Source organism: Petaurus breviceps, unplaced genomic scaffold, assembly GCF_028583685.1.
Source record: "Petaurus breviceps papuanus isolate PSGF00001 unplaced genomic scaffold, PetGlider_PUasm1.0 182, whole genome shotgun sequence".
Classification (NCBI taxonomy): domain Eukaryota; kingdom Metazoa; phylum Chordata; class Mammalia; order Diprotodontia; family Petauridae; genus Petaurus; species Petaurus breviceps.
This window is the reverse complement of record NW_027185786.1, coordinates 3721900-3742131: the sequence shown is the minus strand read 5'-3', so window position 1 is coordinate 3742131 and position 20232 is coordinate 3721900. Positions and strand designations below refer to the sequence as shown.

General features: G+C 41.7%; 1 protein-coding gene across 1 annotated transcript; it reads right to left on the bottom strand.

Moving 5' to 3' along the window:
- Nucleotides 1-8913: 8913 nt before the first annotated feature.
- Nucleotides 8914-16418, bottom strand: CMTR2 (cap methyltransferase 2). The gene is made up of 2 exons (XM_069087626.1): nucleotides 16085-16418; nucleotides 8914-14734 (listed from the first exon to the last, which is right to left on the bottom strand). Exon 2 carries the CDS (start codon nucleotides 14713-14715, stop codon nucleotides 12424-12426), a length of 2292 nt encoding a protein of 763 aa, XP_068943727.1. The 5' UTR covers nucleotides 14716-14734; nucleotides 16085-16418; the 3' UTR covers nucleotides 8914-12423.
- Between the last annotated feature and the right edge of the window lie 3814 nt (nucleotides 16419-20232).

Sequence of the window (20232 nt, the reverse complement as noted above, 5' to 3'; positions counted from 1 at the left end):
AATCATTTAATGAGCACCTGCACCTACTATGTGCCAGGCAGGATGCTAAGCTCTGGGGATACAGGTAAAAGGTAAAAGGTAGTCCCTGCTCTCAAGAAGTTTATAGTCTAATGAGGGAGACAGCATGAAAATGACTATATATAAATAAGATAGACAGACAGACAGATGATAGATTAGATAGATAGATAGATAGATAGATAGATAGATAGATAGATAGATAGATAGATAAACAGACAGATATTTAGGAAAGATTTCTTTTAGAAGATGGGAGTTTAGTTGATAATCCAGGAAAACAAGAAAGCAAAGATGAGGAGGGAGAGTATTCCAGACATAAAGTATAGCCAGAGAAAATACCTGAAGCCAACAAACAGTTGGTTAGGGTTAGCCTTTGTTACTGGATTACAGAGTATATAGGGGAGAAGGGAGGAATAATATCTAAGAAGATGGAAAATGTAGGAGGAGGCCAGTTTATGAAAGGCTTTGAATGACAATCAGAGGATTGTTTATCTGCAGAAGGAAAACAGTAGATAGGGTTACAAATATATTGCAGAATAGTACATGCAAACAGAAATCCTATGTATGTGGATGCAATGCAATTAGGATATCAATGGGGACTCCATATTAAAACCTATCTAAAGAGCACTCTCCTCCCAAAATTCTCTCTCCCTCTGGGGCGGTTAGGTGATGCAGTGAGTAAAGCCTCAGCCCCAGAATCAGGAAGACCTGAGTTCAGTTGCAGCCTCAGAAACTTAACACCCACACAAAAAAAAAACAAGCTGTGTAACCTTGGGCAAGTTACTTAACTCGAATTGCCCTCCAAAAGGCAAAAAAAAAAAAAATCTGTCTCCCTCTCACTAATACAATCTTCCAAATTTACTCTTTTCCTCATCCATTGACAGAGCATTCAGAAAGTCATTATCTAAATATTCAATAATGTCATCCATTTCAGAAGTCGTTGGACAGAACTTCCATTTAAGCAAGCAAGGGAAATCAATCAAGTAGAATTCTGTAATTGATGTAGATCTGACTTTCAAAAGTAAAAGTGCTTTTCATCCTACCATTTACTAAAGGGACTAGAAATACCAGAATGGAGTTTAATTAACTCAGGAGCCAACTTGTAAACATCTGGAAGAAGCTAAGCTCCCAAGATAGCATTAATTCTCAAAACAGTCTCATTCCTCACCAGGAAAAGTACACAGGTTCCTCAGCCTAGATTGAAGGTAGAGATTTTTCCAGGGATTAGTCACCATCTTCAGCTTTGAGACAGACTTTGTTGTGTTACTAGCAACTAATTAGATCAGATAGGGGCTAGGAGAATAACCACTTAGGGTTAGAGTAACCGTAAATCAGTCAACATATAAAGTGAAATACATTCGCTTTCTTTAACAGGTATCTTTTCAGTACCTGCTACATACACTATAATCTATAGCTTGGGATATAAAAATGAAGAAATACATAGTCCCTCAAGCAACTTACAATTCAATTCATTTAATAAGAATTACCTACTGTGTGACAAGTGAGGTCCACAAACTAAAATAGTACCTTCCTTCAAGGATCTTATACTGTAGTGAAGGGATATCACATATATAAAGGCAACTGTAGCAGCTGGGAACACTCGCCAACTCAAAAATCACAAAATGGCACATGCACATTGTTATATATCAGCATTTTCCAATATTGAGTGTATGGTACCAAGATTAAGTGCTATGGAAGATCACTAAGAAGTAAATGTTGGCTACCAATACTGTGAAATGCCTCATAGATGTGAAGCTTGAGACTCACATAGGTGAGATATGAACTAGGTCTTGAAGGACAGTATTTGAATACACAGAGGAATTAAGGGAGAGTATTCGAGGTAAGGAGAATGTGATCAAATTGAATGATGGATGAAAGAATAAGAACAGAGAAGGGGAAAAGGGATGACCTGAACTCAAGAAAAATGGACAGGAAATGAGAGATAGGTGAGGTGAGGTCAGAAAAATGGAGGGTGTTGATAACACACTGGAAGACAGAGACCCAAAAACATCTTGCTAGATTAGAGCAGCAGTCTACTAACACTTTTAATTTTTCTATTTTAATTTCCCTATTAATAAAAAATTGAGCATGTAATATATACATAGTCATTCATAACTTGTATGTTTTCAGACGAAAGTAGACATTTTCAAAGGACAAAATAATTAATTTTTTAATTTTTTCAATTTATTATACAAAAAAGCCTTTTGCTCTCACTAAAGTTATTGTTTTAGTGAAAAATAATAAAACGTGCTCCTTTATATTTGAAAATGTTAATTTAACACTACAATAAAGTAATTCAAAGATCTAGTTTTAAGCTCATTTTATTTTGATATTTGGTTTTAATGACTATCATACCTAAAAAAATTAATTCACACAGATAGATTCAAAAAATGAAGTATATTATTAGCTATGCTTATTAAAGTATGATACCAATCTTTCAAACCTATCCACCAGGTATGCTAAGGTTTGGGCTGAAATTCATCTGGTAATTCTGCTCCTCCCTCAGAATGCTTTACTTACTACCATCCATCTGCTGGGACCAACCTATGTGAGGGCAGTAGCATCAATCCTTATATTTTTTGTTGTTGTTCAGTCATTTTTAGTTGTGTCCAACTCTTTGTGACCCATTTTAGGGTTTTCTTGGCAAAGACACTGAAATTTTTTTTTCATTTCCTTGTCTTGTTCATTGTACAGATAAGGAAACAGGCAAATAGGGTTAAGTGACTTGCCCAGGGTCACACAGCTGGCGTCTGAGGCTAGATTTGAATACAGGTCTTCCTAATACCAGACCCTGCACTCTATCCCCTGTGTCACCTAACTGCCCTAGTCCATAGATTAAATGTTAGTAAAGCTTTGGGGTTTTTTAGATTAGAAAAATAGAAATCAATAGTTCTAGTGGTGTCTTTTCACATCTCAATTAATCATTTTTCATACACTCCAATATAAATATTAATTAAGTAAAACATCGAGATGAATCCAATAAGTTAAAATTAAATGGGTATCAATCAACAAGTATTTACTGTCTACAGCATGCCAGGCATTATGTTAGGTTCTGCAACAACAAAAATGAAATAGTCTCTACCCTCAAAAATCTTAATTTCTATTATAAGAAAACAGCAGGAACTCTATCACCCTACTCTCCTTCCTACCCCAACCTTGGATTTTGCTCCTAGATCCCCCAGTTCTGACAAATGAGTTTTTACTTTATGCTACATGGAGTTAGCCTCCATCCCAACTCCTAGGCACCAGCTTAAAGCCAGACCACTCTCTCCCCCTCTTTCCAGCTCCCATTACATACTGTCTTCCTTCATTAGAATTTAAGCACCTTAAGAAGCAGAGACTTGCTTGCTTGTATTTGTATCACCAGTGTTTTATATTGGGTAGCACCTTGGGCACATAGTAGGCAATTAATAAATGCTTTACCTATCTTGTTTCACACCCATCAGTCTGGAAAAGATAGCAAAAAAGGAAAATGACAATAGCTAGAAGAGCTTTGAGAGGAAACACCCACTAATGTGCCACTTATAAAGCTATGAATTGGTCCTTGAAAGTAATTTAGAACTATCACCAAAAAGTCACTAAACAGGGCATACCTTTGGACCCAGTGATACCACTAATAGGTGCCCCCCCAAAAAAAACAAATAAAGAGACAAAGGATCCATATGTACAAAAATCCTCATAGATGTACTTCTGTTGTATTAAAAATATATATTTAAATGATTTAAAATAAAACACTTTTATTAAAAAACTGCAAAATATGGTTATGGAGGAACAGTTTCAAAAGCACAAATTAGATGTTGGACCATGCTGAGTACTTAGAGATACTGAGCATTATGGTCCCCTAGTTCATTTGCATATAACTGCTTTAAGATATGGGGATAAAACAAAAAATGAAGAGTAAAAAATGGAGACTGGGGGCATGATTTTTTTTTTAAGTCTGTGGATTTCATGAGGGAAAACTGTCAAGTTATTACTTTTTTTTTTCTTAGTGAAAGATGAGTTACTGAAAGCCTTCAGAAGGCTCTTATTTAAGCCACTGAAAGATATAAGGATTAGAAGGGACCTTTGAGCAAACAGAAATTTCATGATCATTTCAGAAGAAAAAAAAGAGCTGAGTAGGGACTTTCAAATACGAACAAGAGTCAAAAGAAATCTAGAAAGGCAAGTTTATTTGAGCGACTGGAAGATTCCTATATGATGAGGTAGTGCTAACATTCAAGTTGGGGAAAAGAAACAAGGGTCCATTCAGAACTTTATTGTCTTCAAATTATATTCTTATTTTGCTATTAAAGGAGTCAAATAAGAAAAATAGAGAACTTGGGGGTGGTTTTTAGTCTGTCCTGAGGATTTAAAGCTAGGGAAAAAGAAGGGAAGGTAAAAGAAATACCCTAGAATAAAAAGAAGGAAATGGAACTTGGCATTCTCTTTTAATTGGGATTTGTAAGAAGAATATACAAACAGGGAGGGAAGGAGTGAGAAGGGTGGGCAACAGATGAACCTCACTACAGTAAAAGACATCTACCCCCAGAATTGCAAAGAGGTACACTGTAGGAAGAAAGTCACTGGTAATAGGAAAGGAAGTTCTTCAATCAAAGTGAGCACCAGCATGACCAAAGAGGAGAAATGTATAACCTGCAAAAATCTGTGTCTGGCAGTGGCAATAGCTAAGGAATCTCTTGAGAAAGCTCCAGGGTGATCAGAAAGTTCCAGGGTAAGAACCTCGTTTGGGGTTTGTTGGGGTGTTTTTTTAAGTATTTATTTTAAATGGAATTTCAGTCCTATATACAATCTTTTTTCTATTCTGCCATGTAATATGAAAATGCTCTTTCCTGATGTTTAAATTCAGAATTTAAAAAAAATAAAATTTCAAAGAAAATATATAGACATAAGAGTTTGATAAGCTGTTCTTGGAGTAAAGAACTTGAAAGATGATTTGAAAGGGGGTGAAAAGCAGGTTCCTGGAGCTGTTTGAAGATATCTGCAGCAAAAGTATTCTGCTGACAGGCTTGGGCTCCATTATCCTTGATTGGTTCAAGAGAGGTTCAACTTCACTGTCAAACCAAAGGGCCCTGGGACTTCCAAATATGACCAGAACAGAATTAAAATTTAACTGGGAAATATTAAACAAAATACAATAAAACATAACATTAATCTGCAATTTTGGAAGTCAGTATGCACCCTCAGGCAGGGATCCTTTGGTACATCTTAGTGCCCCCATTTCTATTTGAATTTGATGCCACTATCCTAAGGTTTTGAAGGATTTCAGAAGGGATTGTTGCCCTTTGCTTCACCCTTTCGATTTGGTTTTTGTTTTGCTTTTTGGAGGGCAGTTGGGGTTAAGTGACGACATATTTGAACTCAAGTCCTCCAGACTCCGGGGCAGATGCTCTATTCACTGCACCACCTAGCCGCCCCCCCACCCCTTCAATTTGAAAGGAAAAAGCAGAAAGGGGTATGAGAGGTTTTGTAGCTGCTAACAGGAAGAGATACTGAGATTTAATTGGACATAACAGTATCCTGATGTGTGAGGAGCTGGATAGACTTGTTTGCCTTGCTTAGAGTCAACTGGAGCTTTGTGTTTCTTTGGTTTAAAGGGAAGAGCTATCCAAATTAGGAGATGATATTTTCACATCACCATTTTAAAAGTGATTGTGGACAGCTAAGTGGTGTAATGGATAGAGCACTGGCCCTGGAGTCAGGAGAATACGAGTCCAAATTCAGCTTCAGATACTTACTAGATGTGTGACCCTGGGCAGCTCCTTCACACACACCCCACCCCCCAAAAAAAGTGATTGTAAGCTGAAAGCTTGTAAATGCTATGCCGAATTCAAGAACAGATTTGTCTCCAAGAGAAGTGAGGAGGAGCGAAGTTATCAAAGAAGTGCTTTCCCGAAGAACATTGTACACAGTTAACAGTCACAGTGTTTGATTACTGACTTTGATATACTTAGCCCTTCTCAGCAATGCAAGGACCTAGAACAGTTCCAAAGGACTCATGATGGAAAATGCCATTCACATCCAGAGAATTATAAGAATCTGAATGCAGAGCGAAGCAGACTATTTTCTTTTTTTGTTTTCTCTCATGGTTCTTTCTCAATGGTTCCCATTCATTCTAATTCTTCTACACAACATGACTTATGTGAAAATATGTTTGATAGGAATGGATATGTAGAACCTATATCAGATTGCATGCTGTCTTGGAGGGGGAGGGCGGGAGGGAGCAGGAGAAAATTTAAAACTTAAGGAAGTAAATGTTGAAAACAAAAAATTAACTTTTTTAAAAAGTACTTTCTCGAAATAGAGATGCTCCTGAATGGGCCAAGGACATCACAGTTTTCAGCCTGTAACAGCAAGTCAGCCCAAGCATATGGGTTTTCCTCCTTCATGTGCTTCCTTGACAGGTTTCTGGGTATGACCACTTTCTTACATAGATACCTAGTGTATTGGAGGAAAAACGTCACCCTGTTTATGCATGGTTGTAATGGATTTATTATTGTTGCATTTGGTTCCTGCAATGTTATTTCTTTCGCCTTATTGCTAAATAAATGGGTATGTTTAAAATTTTAGTGTCATTGAGATATTTGTAAAGCATTCAGCACACTGCCAGGCCCAGAGTTAAGTGCTTACAAATTCTTATTCCCTCATTCCCTTTCCCTATTATTATGAGTGGTCAGTATGTTTAGCTGAAAATGAATCAGTGGGTGATCAAGAACTACAGTGAATAGGAAGACTAATTCCCTACACTCATACTAGTGGCCACAAGCGGTACTCTCAGGACCCTGAGAGAATAACCATGGGGGGATGGTCTGTCTCTAGTAAACTAGATCTTAAACCCAGCTTAACTCTGAAGCTCATAGATTGGACCACAACAGGTCCCTGCCCAAGTTCCACTTAATGGCTGAATTTTGAGCCCTCCCGGCTTACAGTGAATGTCAATGATAACTGTTTCTTTTGGAAACAGCAACCCTGAGGGTCTTTCCCTCCCAGCTCGCTCTTTTTTTTCTAATTAAAGGGGCCATCCCTTCACTCCTTTAAAGAGTGAACAATGAATGGGTGTTACCTCACTCTGAATGAGTATGTGAAAAGTCCTTAGCGTAAAAGGGCCAGGGTCTCCCATTGCATCCTGGGTCATCTCCAGTCATCCTGATGAATATCTGGTCACTGGACCCACATGGCTCTGGAGGAGAAAGTGAGGTTGATAACCTTGCACAGCCCTCCCTCACTCAAATCAGTCAACTGCAAGTCATGTCACCATTTCCCTGATGCCATGGTCCTCTTCCAAAACAAAACACAACTTGTGAGACCTGGCATTGTCAAAGCAGGCTAGAGTGAGTAATCCAGACCAAAGGTAATCGTTACTCATACATCCACGCAAGAAGTAAAGTGCTACCCCAAGGGTTATATTCTAATAGTCTAAACTATTCTTGAGACTTAAGTGGATCAGGTAAGGCCCCCTCCCAGGACATGAGGCTTCTGACTGGGGACCATTACATGTTAATATGGAAGCAGAGGTTGGGCTCACCTGAACAAGGGCTATATCCTTGTTCGGTAAGTATCCTTTCCATTTTATGTCTAAGTAACTGCTAAATGTTCCATGAGTGTTTCATTTTATTCAGATCTTAAACCAGAGGTACCAGAATGTCCTAGTCAGAATCAGCATACTGTAAATAGCACAGAACTGAAGTTTAGGAAACAGAGAAGGGCAATTTTGAAACTAGGGGCTTTATTATATACTTTTTAAAAAATGCAAGCTGTACAACAGATGCGATTTTTACATACAATGCTCTTTCTGTTCTTTAATCTTTATTTTCACTATGCAGTAGTTACTGTACTATGCGCTAGGGAAAAAGAGAAAGGTAAGAAGTCCTGCTCTCAAGCTCACATTCTGTTACATTTTTTCAAGTTCATTATTGTAACAATATTTTTTTTAAACATCCAGGCATTTAGTGAACTACAAAGTCAATATAGCAGTGGCATAATATGGAAGCCAAAGAAATCTAATTCAATTTGAAGCTGCATTTAATTACAACTCAGTTTCTAGGAATAAATGACAGTCTCTCAATGTTCTTTTCTGGTCAGTGTTCTATGGTAGTGTTCAATCCCAGATGTCACAACTTAGGAAAGATATTGAGAAGCTTAAGAACATTCATAGAACAACCATGATGCTGAAGATCTCATATTTATATCTTCAGAGCATCAGTTAAAGGAATTGGGAGTGTTTACTTGGTAAAAAGAAGTGGGGGGGGGGACGAGAAAGGAGGGAGAGAAATGAAGACAGTACATAATTGTGCTCTTTTATCTGAAGGGTTGTTGTGTGGAAGAGGGGTTAGATTTGTTTTATTTGACCCCAGAAGGCAGAAACAGGAACCAAAGAAGTTGTAAAAAGGAAAATTTGGCCATGGTTTAAGGAAAAATTTTCTAACAATCAGGTACTGTCCATAAGTGCACTGAATTGCATTTTCAGTAGTAGTGGTTTTGAAGGTGGTAGTTTCCACCTCTCTGGAGATTTATGGAGCAGAAGTTGGATGCACATTTGTTTGACACTTTATAAAGGGAATTCTTTTCAGGTATCAACTAAGTGCCACTACTTCTTGTGGCCCAAGTGACTTCTAATTCCAAAATTCTGTGATTCAAGCAGAGGTATCTAAGTGAAATATAGAAAAGGTTAACCTTAAGATCTGAAAAAAGCTTACTATACTAGAGAAAATACACTAGTAACTTTGTTACTTTTTCTTTTTCTCAGTAAGCTTTGTATGTAAAAGTAGGTTCCAATCTGCCTAGGTGAGAAGTGAAAGGAAGGAAATTCTGAAATGCAGACCGCAAAAGTATATTTGCTACTATACTTTCAAAATTATTTGTTTTGTAAGAAATGAATACTAATGGAAAAGAACCAGAAGCTTCAGCAAATTAAATAAAATTGTTTATTGACAAAGATTTTTTTTTATTAAAAATATCATTTCAACATAATAGACGTGAAAATTGTAGGGAAATCATAAATAAATTCAGCATTGCCCTTTTTATATCAACGAACAGAGCACTTAAACGTGCACATTCTGCTGAAAACTGAAAAGGGGGATGCCCAGAAAAGACAGATCTGATTCAGATTATAATTACAAATTCTTTTCATTTCTTAAAGTATGAGCCAAAAATTCATGTCCCATATGCTCAATTGTATCACAATACAAATATTCAATTAATTATATTGCAGGAGATAAAATTATTTAAACAATTTTAAATTCCTTATGCTTATGGAAAATGAACAAAATAATAATATCAATAAATACATTTTCTTTGCTCTTCTCATTCAGTAGTTTTCCTTACATATCAAGATTTACAATAAAGACACTAGAATAATATGCATACCCCAACTGGAATTTAAAAAACTAGAATAAAACAATAACATACACACTCCAAATATAATAACAATAACACACAACAAATTATAATTTCCTGATTCTTATTTGAGGAAAAATATTTAATGTCATTTAAATCATCTAAGTATTATTATGCTAACTCATTAAAAAAAAAGTTCAAAAATTAATTTTTTTTCCTTAGGAGTAACATACTTTAGTATAAATATATAATAGAGAAACAAAATTTACAAAACAGTTCAACAGTTCAATTTGAATTTACAGAGAAACTAAATTAAATTTATAGTTGTGTGTCTGCTAACACTTCAAAAAATACACTATGGGTAACTAATTTTAAAACAACCCCATATAAAATGTAACAGCTAACATTTACATAATGCTTTAAGGTTTGCAAAGCAGTTTATAGACATTACCTAATTTGTCACAACTCTCCTTTGATCTGCTCTATACCACATACCTAATTTCTTACTTCCTCTTCTTCTAGAGATACCCTTTTTCCTTCTATTGAAATCACTTCCAATTATTGTTGAAATCAGCATCTAACTCATTTAACTTTATGGCCTCACCTATAGAGTGAATTTAAATGCTACAAATTAGGTGAAAAGTGCCTGAAGAAGGAAATAAATGATCCACTCCTGCTTATTAAAAAACTAAGTTCTTAATAGCTTCTTTGAAGTTCCTTTACTATCAAGAATATTAGAATTCAGTTTTCAACCACATACTGTTCAAGAGACAGGACAAGGCCTAGGCCTGAGCTTTCACTGGCATAGTTAACACCCAAATAAAGAAACTCCTTCTACCAATGCAGATTAGCACCTTATCTGTAACTTATGGTGTTATACTACCCAGGTTGGACAGCCCACCTGCTTTTGCACAGCTGGGGACTAAGAATGGTTATTGTATTTTAAATAAAGTTTTACAGTATTTAAGAACATAAAAATCATTCTTATTGGTGGACCGGATTTGGCCAGACCCCCGTCTTCCTAGACAGCTGCCAAGAGTACTGGCCAATTAAGGGACCCCCTTAGGGTCACACAGGCATCAGCCCAAGGTCTTTCTGGTCCCAAGGTCGTCGCCCTACTCACTACACCATGCAGCTTCATGCTAATCATAAGTTTTTTAAAAAGCACACACTGGTCAATACAGTAGAACTTATTAAAGTAGCAAAAACACACACACAGCTGCCAGACAAAATAATTTTCCAACAGTTTCTAATTTCCTTGTTAATGAATTATCTACCAGGCTTCCCCATTTTACAATTAGAAAAAGTGCTTCCACAAGGTGACCAGCAATGAATCAGGATATTAGTTTCCTTCACAAACATAATTCCTGCTACCAGACAAGCAGTGATGTAATATCCTGAACACCAGCATCAAATCCATATTCTTTTTGTTCTGCTTCAGAACACTTTCCCTGCATAGATCCTTCCATGTAAATTATAATCTAGAGTCTAAATTTTAATGACTACAAATTAGGCCACAGTAAATGAAAGAACAGTGTTCAACTACCCCAAAGCTTTGCTTAAAGGGAAAATGTCTGCGTGAGTCATATTTTTTAAACTTCCTCTTCTATTCTTAAATGAAAATAAAATTTCTCTCTGCTAGTGACTTATTCATAAACCTGTAATGGAGCTCAAAATAGCAGAGCAAGAACATGAAAAATTTGCAGAATAATATTTATCAAATTACTTTAGCCATCAGAGCATGCATCTATTTTTAATATGCCAACAAAAATGTTAAATGAACATGCCAAAAATGACATTTTTCAATTTCTTGACTGACAGGGATCATATAATTACCAACTAGTGTTGACCTGCTTAATATTTTTTTTTCTTCTTTTTGGATGGGGGAAGGAAGGGCAATTGGGGTTAAGTGACTTGCCCAAGGTCACATAACTAGCTTTTTGTGTTGTGTCTGAAGCTGGACATGAACTCAGGTCCTCCTGACTCCAGGGCCAGTGCTCTATTCACTGTGCCACCTAGCCACCCCCTGCCCAATATTTTCAATCAGAAATCCTAATTTTCCTAACACTTAAGTGCAAGAGAATGCAAACTGAACTAGTAAAGCCTTCCCTTACCACCCCTCCCACCCAGTGTTAGCTTGTTCAGTTAATTATTCCATAAGTGACCTTTTTATAAGGTTGTTCTCTATTGAAATAGTCAAAACAGTAAGATATTTCTACCACTGAATCACCATTCTTTCTCCCAGAATACTTCATTCCCCTTCCCTATATGCTGTATTTCAAGTTCCCCATGTGAGGATTTATACATCTAGATATATATATATATATATAAATCTGCACTAAAAAAAATCTTGAATTTCACTGATTGTGAAGTCATCTCTACAACTCACTGCACCACATACAGAAGTGAGTGTGAGGAATGCTGAGGACCTCTTCCTTTCTATTTCAAATATGATTGTTGGTTCAAATGTTCCTAAAATTATTTCAGCTAGGTAGTTTTGGTCAGAATACCCCAAAATACCCATCTGAATAATGGAGCAATTTGACTATTCATTGCCTAGTTATATAGTGTCAGGAAACCTGACCAGATGGACTCCCTGAAAAGCAAAGCTGAAATGGTGAAATATAGTTGTCAGAAGTGACTCATCTCCTCTCACCAAGGATAGGACCTTTACCCTGTTCAGACTTTAAACATGAGATTCAGTGCTACAGGGTCAATATATCTTGCCTGTTATGCGTAAGAAGTCAGCTCATCCGGATGAATTCACACAGGCACAGCTCCTAAAGTTTCCCTCCCAAACATTTCCCCTCCCCCACAGAGACACACATACCCCTACCTACTCCTGCACACACATTCCAAGTCTAGCAGTTGAATTTCATGTCAGTCAGCTTTCCAATAGCTGAGAGAAGCCTAGGCTTATAGGTATATGGCTAGAGGTTTCAGGGACTTAGAAACTCAGTGAAACTGGAGAGACCTTGAATGTTGTAAACATCTGGGCTGTCCCCAAACTGAAATCCCTGAGGTTTTAAACTAAGTCAAAAGTCACAGCCAAGGTAAAGAGCTCTGTCTGCAGCTTTACAGCATGGACTTCTGCTGCTCTCCTTGAATAATCAAATGCAACTGCCTTTTTGCAATGGCAGTGTTTAAATCCCATAAAAATTCTAGCAGTGTCCCATTCAGGACAACTTCCATTGGCACAAACTGCAAAACCTGATTCGAGGCGTCAGAGCTGAGCAATGAACTCATCAGTTCCTTCAGATTCTGCAGGTACTGCAGCACAGAGGCTGGGAGATGCCGATAACCAACACACAGAAGGACCGCACAAGAGCTCAAAGGCTCTGAGGAAGTGGGACAAGAAAACGTGACGAACCTGAAGCAGCTATGCAGAACAAAGACCATGCCAGCCATGAACCTCGTAAAGCATGACAGCACAGGCAAGACCAAAGCGTCCCCCGGCTGAAGTCGTGGCAGGGAACGCAGAAAGCAGTCCAGAAATGCCTGCTGATACCCGGGTTCTCCATCATGAAGCAATGAACAGTGGAAAGACATGAGATCAGCAGACTCCAAAAGACTCACTTCCACAGACTGACCGGTTTTGTTATCCAGAGGAGGCAAACCCACTACCAGACACTTGATTTTGTTGCTTAGCCCTTCTGCCGACTCATCCTGAGAGCCCTTGGCAAGGCTTAACAACTCAGAAAAAATCAGCTCTTCAGAAAGAACGTGGCAAGAATAGCAATGCTGCGGCTTTCGTCTAAATGTGGAACCCAAGTTCAAGGCACCCCCTAACGATTTTTCAATGGCTTCATTTAGAGTCTTTAAAATCTCACCATCACAGAAAGGAGAGCGCTTTACTTTTGGCAATTTCATTCCTTCCAAGACATACCACAAGTGATATTCAAGATCAGAGCAAATGCTTTCTAAAACAGTATTTTTCCCAGTGTTACTTATAGCATGCTCTTCAGCCCAATGATTGAAATACCCGTTGGCCATCTTCTCTTCCCATGAAAGTGCATCCAGCATCTTTCTTTCATTATAGGTTTTAAAATATCTGTTTCTTTGTCCGCACCATTTTGAGTTCATACTACACCCAATGTTGGATTTCTTCACTAGCCAACTACTTCTGGAAAGGCGCTTCATTTGGAACCTTTGCATGAAGTGCTGCACAGCACAGTCCCTTAAATGATTCAGCTTCATTTGTTCCACTTCACTCATGCACTCAAACAGACGAATGTTTTCAGAAATAGTCTCCAACTGATGTTTGTGAAAGAAGATACAGCATTCTTCATGCCTCTTGAGGAAAGACTCTGGAATCACGTGTTGGGAGAAAAGAGCTTTATTGATAATCTCAGGTCCAAAATGGTGCATCATTTTAGTCAACAGAGGATGGATGGCCTCTCTGCCCAGATAACAAAGACAAACCACGTAGACTTCTGAGTTCCCGGCTTTGCTAGTAGCAGGTTTGAAAACATGAATCTCCTCAAAGGCACAATTTAGCAGGTACATCAAGTTGATAGAACAATGTTCAAATAGGGTGAACATCTTCAAAACAAAAGAGCCACCGCTATTGAGAGTCATCAGCCCAGTGACGACTTCACAGTAATGCAAAGGGGAGACCAAAGCTTCTTGTTCACCTGGATTTCCCTGACAATCAAAACTCCCATCTGCAGTGACCAAGTGAACAGGAGACATGTTGCTTATGAAATGCTGAAGCCCAGTCAAATATTTCACGGTCATGATGTCACCGGTGTTATCTGGACCAAAGTACCACCATGGCAAGGTATTAGCAATAAGCCGGTCATCCATAATCATCATGAGGTTGTCATTTGCTTCATGGTAAGGATTCAGGGTGTTAGCTACCCAGTTCCAATCACAGGGTATATTGTGGGATCTTAGATAGTGGTTAAGACTGGCTATAAAGGCACCAGGGGCCTCACAAAGGTGCACAGAGTTTAGCTCTCCATTCTGAAAAGCTTCTTGGGGAATAAGTGGGAAGCTACACAAAACCTCATGGAATTTACACCAAGCCTGGGTACAGAGCTCCGCATTTACAATCTTTTTCATGTGAGGAATGATTTTTCCAGCTTTATTGGTGAAGGAAGTGTGCTGATGCCAATCATCCAGGTTTTTGTCACTCAGTAAGTTTTTTACTTCATTCATGGAATTCTTCAAAACAAGAAGTGAACTGAATTCTGTGTGATCACAGGTGAAAACATCATTGGAATCTGGTAACTGCCACTCATTATTGGCTGGTTTACCATAGGAAAACTTCTTGGCAAAGAGTTGAGAAACATCAGCAAGAACATCAGGACTGAACTTTTCAAGACCTCCTGCCTGATCACCTGAAGTCTTCTTCCACTTATTCATTTTCAAATTAGATTAAAACCTACAAAAATTTAAAACAAAAACACACCATTAAAAGAACCCTGGTCACCCAGGGTTGCCCCTCACTCCCAGGAGCAAAGGCCAAAACGCTCAGTTCAAAGGCTTACCCTCCCAGGGAAGAAATGTGCCCTGCACGTGAACATCTGGGGAAAATGCCAAGGCACATCATTAAAACCTTCTCAGCTACTACAATAAAATCACCAATCTCTGAAGCACTAGGCTTAGTGACAATTCTCAACCTCAATTCTGTGGAACAGAAAGTTCAGACTGAAGAAGTCCATAAACACCACGTGCATTTCTAGAACCATCTTTGTTACCATGTCGTGTAACAGTATTTTAATCTGGGTCACAGCATTATAAAAATAAATGTAGTTTGTGAGCATGATTTGTGTCTGTACCTCAACTACTCTTCACATTAACCATCCTTTATTCCTCTACACGGGTTCTGCTGCCCAGCCTCGGAGAAAAAGACTGAGTTTGGTGAGAAATGTAAAGGACTTTCTTTCCAGGCCAGACAAGGAGGGAGCCTGGCTCCCACCTTTCCGCAGTGGCCCTGGGCCAGGCCCACAGACACTAGGAGCCTGGACGGGCCTCCCATCACCAAGGCCTCAAACCACAAAAAGTCATCAGGCGCATGACTCGGTCCCCAACCTCGAGGAGGTTACGGGGCGGGGCGTGGGGATGTAAAACACGGACACCAATGGGCTACACGGCGGAACCTGAACTGGGCAGTCCGGGGGCCGCTAGTAAGGAAGCCTGCAGAAGGCGTGGGTTTTAGCCGGAAGGAGCTCTATCTGTACTCAAGCTGCAGACAGGGGCAGAGTGCGGGTGACAGCGCTGGTCAGCCGCAGAAGGGTGCCCCAGGGGGCAGAGGACAAAGCGGGAAGGGCTGCGAGTTTGAATCCCCACGGGGAGGGGTGGGGCTGATGAGCCCCTGGTAGGGCAGGGAGCTGGAGCTCACCCTTCCCACCGCCCCAGGGGGCCTGGGTCAGCCTGCAGGCATTTAGGAAACACTTTAACGCAGCTCGGCGCCCACACCGACAGAAGAGACACAGAAAGTGCAGAACCCCGGGAGACGGCCGTGAAACGTCCACAGAGGGGTTCCCACAGCTGGGGGAGAGGAGAACGGCCCCCTGCTGTGCGGAAGAACGCGGGGAATTCGGGGCAGGGACCCCAGCCCCGGCAGCTCCGGACGTCACGGGGTTCAAAGGGACTGGGGGTCATCTAGTGCACCTCCTCCATCTTACAGAAGAGGAAACCGAGGAAGGGGGCGGAGTCTGGGGAGACCAGGAAAGGCCGGCCCACCGTCACGGGCCCCTCCTCGGGCTCCCCGGCGCGGAGGACTACAGACCTGACGGACGGAAACCGAGAAGGGCCAAGCCGCCGTCACGGCCGCTTCCCGACGGTCCGCAGCCAGGGCTCAGAAGGCGGGGCCCGGCGGCAGGGCCTGGGCTCCGGGAGGCGGGGCCCGGGAGCACGCGGAGGTGCGAACAGCCTTTGCTGCCGTCATGATTCCTCAGGGGGCGGGCGGTCCCCGGACCCTCCTGTCCCTGGACGGAGCGGGACCCGGAAGCATCGCACAGGTGCGCAGGGCTCGCCCGGCCCAAGCCCCGCCAGGCAGAAAAGAGCCGGAAGGAGGAGGTGAAGTAAGCGGAGGAGCGGAAGCGGCCCGGGCCGCCGGGGTCACGCGCGGTCAAGCGTCTGCGTGCTGACGCCATCCGTCGCGGCCCGCCCTCGGGCTCCGCCCCCTTCCGTAAGCTGAGCTGCCATGCGCAGGAGTCTTCGCTCTTGGGCCTCTCCAGGCCCCACCTCTGAGGGGGAGGGGATGGGGGCGGAGCCAGGCGGGGCTGGGAGAGAATGAAGTTAATACTCCCAGTCAAGGTGGAGTAGAGGGAGGATAACGATGCCCATGGCGTTATTGGCATTAACAGTAACGGCAGACCTGGGGGGAGGAGGAGGAGAACAGCCCTGGCAGCATGGGGAGAGGATGAGAACCCAATAATAGCCACGGCCGAACTGAGAACGAGGACCCTGGTGTTACTGGAGGAGAGCAATAACGTGTCCCTCCCCCCACGACCCCCCTAGGGGTCTCTTGTCGGAGATCTTGGAGGGGTTTGCCGTTTCCTTCTCCCGCTCGTTTGACAGATGAGGAAAGTGAGGCAAGCTGGGCTGAGTGACTTACCCAGGGTCACACAGCTAGGACGTGTCTGAGGCCAGATTTGAACTCAGGACCTCCTGACTGTGCCCTAATGCCCAGTGGTGAAATTGGGAACTAATAGTAACCATGGTGTTATTGAGAGAGAATAACCACTATAATAATAAACAGTGAAATTGGGAGAGAATAGTAGTAATCCCTTATTTAAGGTTCACAGAACTCCTTACAAATATTAACTCATGTTATCCTCCTGACGGTCCCATTTTACAGATGGGACTGAGAGAAGCAGGAGTGAAAGTCATCTGCTTAGGGCCCCACAGGTAGGTGAGGTAGGATTTGAACTCAGACCAAACTCATCTGCTGGCCCGGAAGCAGGAGACAGCAAGGTTTGGATGAGCCTGGGAAACCATCTACCGTGTTTCCCCGATAATAAGACACTGTCTTATTAATTTTTTTGGGACAGAAAAACACTAGAGGGCTTATTTTCAGGGGAGGGCTTATTTTAATGAACATTGACAGCAATTTTAATAAACAGGTAAATGTGAACAAAAAAATGTACCTTTATTCAATAATGATCATGTCATCTTCTTCAACAACATCGTCATAAGTGTCCATACCCTGAATTCCGTCCTGGATGTCTTGCGCCTCCATTTCCTTCAGAAGAAGTGGACCCAATCTGTCATGTCCAGCAATATAGCTCTCTTTAAATGAATATGTCTTGTCCAGGTAACCTGCTCGTAGTGCCTTGGCGACACAGCTGTCAGTAATTTTATCCCATGACTTCTTCACACAAGTCACGACTTCTTGCAGACAGGGCTTCACAAAGTTTCCACGCTGATTTCTTTCCATTCTATTTTCAATGTAGTCATTGACTTCCATGCACAAATGGTCCTTGAATGGCTTGTTTATTGCAATATCAAGGGTCTGGAGATAGGCAGGCATTCCTGCAGGAATCATTACTTGATCTATTCTCTCTGCAAGGAAGTTCTTCATTTCTTTAGCGTGGTGAGTGCTAGCTGAATCCCAGACTATCAGACCTCTTTGGTTACCTCACATAACAAGTGACAGCATTAAATCAACCCACTTTCTTATAACGGCTTGTGAACACCAGGCTTTTTCGATTTCAAGAACATAAATGCCAGATACACTTTCAATCTTATCTTTCTTGCCCTTACTGATGATTAGAGGTGTGGCTTTCTTTCCATCCAAACGAATTGCCAAAACACAGGTGACCCGTGCACTTTCATAGCCAGTGGTGGGAATGTAGATTGACGTTGCACCCCTGTGATGAATTGTTGTTTGAGATCCTTGTCCCATAGACACTGCAGTTTCATCCATAGCAATCATATTGCAGGTTTGGTACTTGGAAATGTCGATCCTATCAATAAAGAACTTGAATTCAAGTGCACATTTAATAACTTCAGCATCTTCCAGCTTAAACAGTGTTGTTGATCTTCTTAGGGACAGTTCATACCGTTGAAGGAAACCGTCCAACCAGTGTTGTGATGCTTTGAATCATTCTGAGACCATTTCAAACTCTGGTGCCATTGAAAGGGCAAATGCTTGAATATCAGCCCTGCACACAACCAAGGCCTTTGCTCTCCTGTCAGCAATCCATTCACCAATGAGGATCTCCAAGTCAGGATATAAGGGCTGCCAACCTGATCCAGACCTGCGCTTTTTCCCTTTTCCCTCATCCACCTGTTGATTGAGGTTATTATAATCTGCTCTCCATTTTCTGACCATTTGAAGATCCAAAAGTTTTTCTTTACAGAAAACTGCAAGATTCTTGCCATGTGACTCCTCTACAATTGCTTTCTTATACTCAACAGTATAGATCTTCCTTTTTGTACTCATGTCTGGGGGTCAAAACAGACAGAATAATAAAATTATGACCATCAGTCCTTCTTTTCACTCCATCATGCCCCCTGAGTTCTTCTTTTTTCCTCCATCATGCCCTTTTTATCCTCCATCATGCCCCCTCACTCCCGCTTACATACGGGTTTTTATGTTGTCCTGCCTCAGCTCTCCTCCGCAGCACTGCTCTCAATGGCGCTAGCAAGCAAATCACTGGGGAAGAACAGGATGACGCGCTCACTGCTGCAGCTCTGATTGGATGCAGCTCGGAGCGCGGCGTGCGTTTCATGGTGGGGGGGCCACGGTGCATACAGAGGGTACCGTAATGTAGCGTGTAGCGCAGGGGATCACCTTCACTACAGTAGCAATCTCAATAGGGCTTATTTTCGGGGGAGGGCTTATTTTAGAGGAATCTTACACAGTAAGGGGAGGGCTTATTTTTGGGATAGGTCTTATTATCGGGGAAACACGGTAGCTAGTTCTGGTTTTGGAGATGGCCGCAGGAACCTGCGTTTCTACTCTCCAAGCAGAAATCCAGAGCCTGAGCTTGAAGAGTCACGCTTTCCTCCCACTGTCAGATTCAATACCAGGAGCCCCCAGTCCTGGGTTTGAGTCCCCATGCACTTGCCCAGCTTCAGGACCCTGAGCTAGTCACTTTAACTGCCGAGCCCAGCCCTCATCTGTAAAACAGGGATAACACTGGCACGCCTGGATGTCCAGGAGACATCTGAAGCTCACAGTGTCTCACCCTCTCTGGCCCTAAACCCTACTGCCCTCCCACCTTCCTCCTTCCTTCCAAAGAGGACCCTGGAAGACCTGGACTGAAGTGAGACAGAGCTACACACATCATCGGCCTCACTCTCTCTTCCAGAGCCATCAAAGTCCAGTGGCAGGACAAAAGTCAAGATGACTGGCCATGGCCTGGGATGCAGTGGAAGACCTTGGCATCTTTGGTGTCTGACCAAGCCCTTAGTGCTCCAGAGCGCCCGCTTCAGCCACCTTCATGGCCACTGGAGCAGACTGTTCTCACCACCCCTGCCTTGGAGACGCCTCGGTGCCCCTCAGCCGGGTTTAGCCCGCTTGCTGCACAAGGTGAGAGCTGAGTGCCCTCGATGGACACCCTATACTCCCATACCTTTCCTGTTCCTCACCGTCTCTCCCCCTCCCCATATCCAAGCAGTTGATCTCACCTTTGCAACATCTCTCATATATACCCTCTTCTCTCCTCTCCTCTGAGGGGCCCGCCACTGTGGTGCAGGCCTTCACCACCCCACGCCTGAACAATAGGTGATGTAGTGACTGGATCTTTGGACTCAGAGTCAGGGAGACCTGAGTTCAAATCTGGCTTCAGACACTGTGTGACCCCCGAGCGAGTTACTTCACCTCTGCTTGCCTGTTTCCTCATCTGTAAAATAGGGATAATAACAGCACCTACCTCACAGGCTTATTGTGAGTATCAGATATTTAAAGCACTTAGCACAATGCTT